Below are 2,013 nucleotides of genomic sequence, written 5' to 3' on the forward strand. Positions count from 1 at the left end.
AGTTTTTTAGGTGTTCTTTTTGTATTGTTGATCAATCGGCTCCGTTTCTCGAGTTACCAAGCCCTGCAGTAGAACGGAACAATTGAACACTGCCGCTCTCACGGATAACAACGTCCACGTGTCTTAAATGTTACCGTTCAATATCTGAGAATTATGCTGCTCCAGCGGAATACCACATACCCTTTTTTTTGTTGCCCCTTTTATCACCGCTACCAAATCTTGGAGGTCTACACACCACCAAAAAAGAGAGAAGAGGAGAAACCTCGCCGTCTCCTTCTCGCTGCCGTCGCCGCCTCGAAGGACCCAACTTTGGCGTCGTAGAGAGATGGCTTCTACGATTCAACTCTTGACTGCATCGATTCATTTGATCATCTGAGAAGTTAACGGAAAGGTTTGATTTTTGCCTTCGTGAAAACGCCCAGTTGCTTCTCTAAGCCCGTCTATCGACCTTGGTTTCCGGGGAAGGAGACGATGGCGCGAAAGAAGGCCCAGAACCCCATGTCGAAGGAGGCGCCGGTTCCCACCGCTGTGGACCGCCGAAACCCTACATTCCTCCATGATACGGGCAGTAGGTGCACGCGGTTCGCGGAGTCGGCGGGGGAGACGGCGGCTGAATGCGCGGCGATCTGCTGCTGCTGCCCCTGCGGCCTCGTGAATCTCCTCGCTGTCGTGACGGTTAGGCTACCGGCGGTGCTCGCCCGGAAGACCCTTCGGTGTCGGAGGAAGCTTCGCAGGAACAAAGGCGCGATCTTGTGGACCGAATCCCGCGCCTTTGGCGAGGGCGATGGCTTCACCTCTCACGGAGGCGCTCTCCTGGCGGAGGGCGGCGGAGAGCAGTTGTGGCAGGGGAGGTCGCCGTCGGAGGAGGTGTCGGAAGTGGAGAAGATCATGCGGGCAAGCTTCTACGGCGCAGGGTTTTGGCGGAGCCCTTCGCGGATCACAGAAAAGGAGGAGAAGTGCCAAATGGTGGAATCTTCGCGTGTTAATCAGAAATGAGACTTTGAATTCTTAAAAGCAGAAATTTTGTGAAATCAAATCTGATGATTCTTGAAGATAGAACGCCGATCCACTCGAATAGTACAAATTCTCGAGTTTTAAGGTTTTCATTTGACATCTTACAGGTAAACTTCCTGTTCGATCGTACTTGTTCTCCCGTTCCGTTGTTTTCTCAGTAACTTTCTGTTCGATTGTACCTGTGCACTCGTTTAACTTTTTTTTCCCTCTTCTTTCCAGGATTCTACTTTAGTTTTTGCAACATATTTGAACTTACAGTATTATCTGCAAAATATGGTCGAAATTATATGAAAACGGGCAATTAAATTTGTCCTTTCAATAAGCCTGTAATTAGATTTTTCTTCGTGTTCCTGTCAAATGAGCCTTCATCATTTACATTATTATTTTTTTTTTGTTTTTTGGTTTTATAGGTGGGCATTCAGTGAAATGAATGCTCCAATCTAAATAGGGATGTCAAAAATGAATCCGATCCGACAATCCAATTTGAATCGATCCGAAAAAAATCAGATTCGGATTAGACATTTTCGGGTTCGGTTCGGATTCGGATTGGAGGGTTGGAGAGTAAAAAAGTTTCGGGTTGGATCGGATTGGGTTCAAATTGACCTGGGTTGATCCGGATTGACTTAAATATAGGATTTTGTGAGTTTTTTAGGTTAAATTAAATTTTATTTTAAAAATTTAGATATTTTTATGTATATTAATATCATGTTTGTATGATAATAATGAAGTATTGAGATAAAATTAAGAATTATAGTAAAAATAGTCTAAACAAGTCATTTTGAATAGAATTTTTGAGTTATATCGATCGTGTTCGGATTGATCGGGTTGGTCGGGTTCAGGTTAAGATATTTTGGGTTGAATTTGGGTTTGGGTCGGATTTGAGTTGGGTTAATAAAAAAAAAATTTAATCCGATCTAATCCGATCTGATCCAATCGAATTGACACCTCTACATCCAAATATTCAAACATTATTTCATGATTCGATGTTGTAGTAGTTTT

The 2,013-nt window shown here is 43.9% G+C and overlaps 1 protein-coding gene across 1 annotated transcript; it reads left to right on the forward strand.

Moving 5' to 3' along the window:
• Positions 1-471: 471 nt before the first annotated feature.
• LOC122003083 lies at positions 472-996 on the forward strand. Its single transcript, XM_042558525.1, has one exon. It carries the CDS (start codon positions 472-474, stop codon positions 994-996), a length of 525 nt encoding a protein of 174 aa, XP_042414459.1.
• Positions 997-2,013: the final 1,017 nt, after the last annotated feature.

The sequence above is a fragment of the Zingiber officinale genome, chromosome 1A, assembly GCF_018446385.1.
Source record: "Zingiber officinale cultivar Zhangliang chromosome 1A, Zo_v1.1, whole genome shotgun sequence".
NCBI lineage: Eukaryota > Viridiplantae > Streptophyta > Magnoliopsida > Zingiberales > Zingiberaceae > Zingiber > Zingiber officinale.

Bases quoted from the DNA above. Each gene is read 5' to 3' on its own strand.
- LOC122003083 (XM_042558525.1), top strand. From the start codon at position 472: ATGGCGCGAAAGAAGGCCCAGAACCCCATGTCGAAGGAGGCGCCGGTT.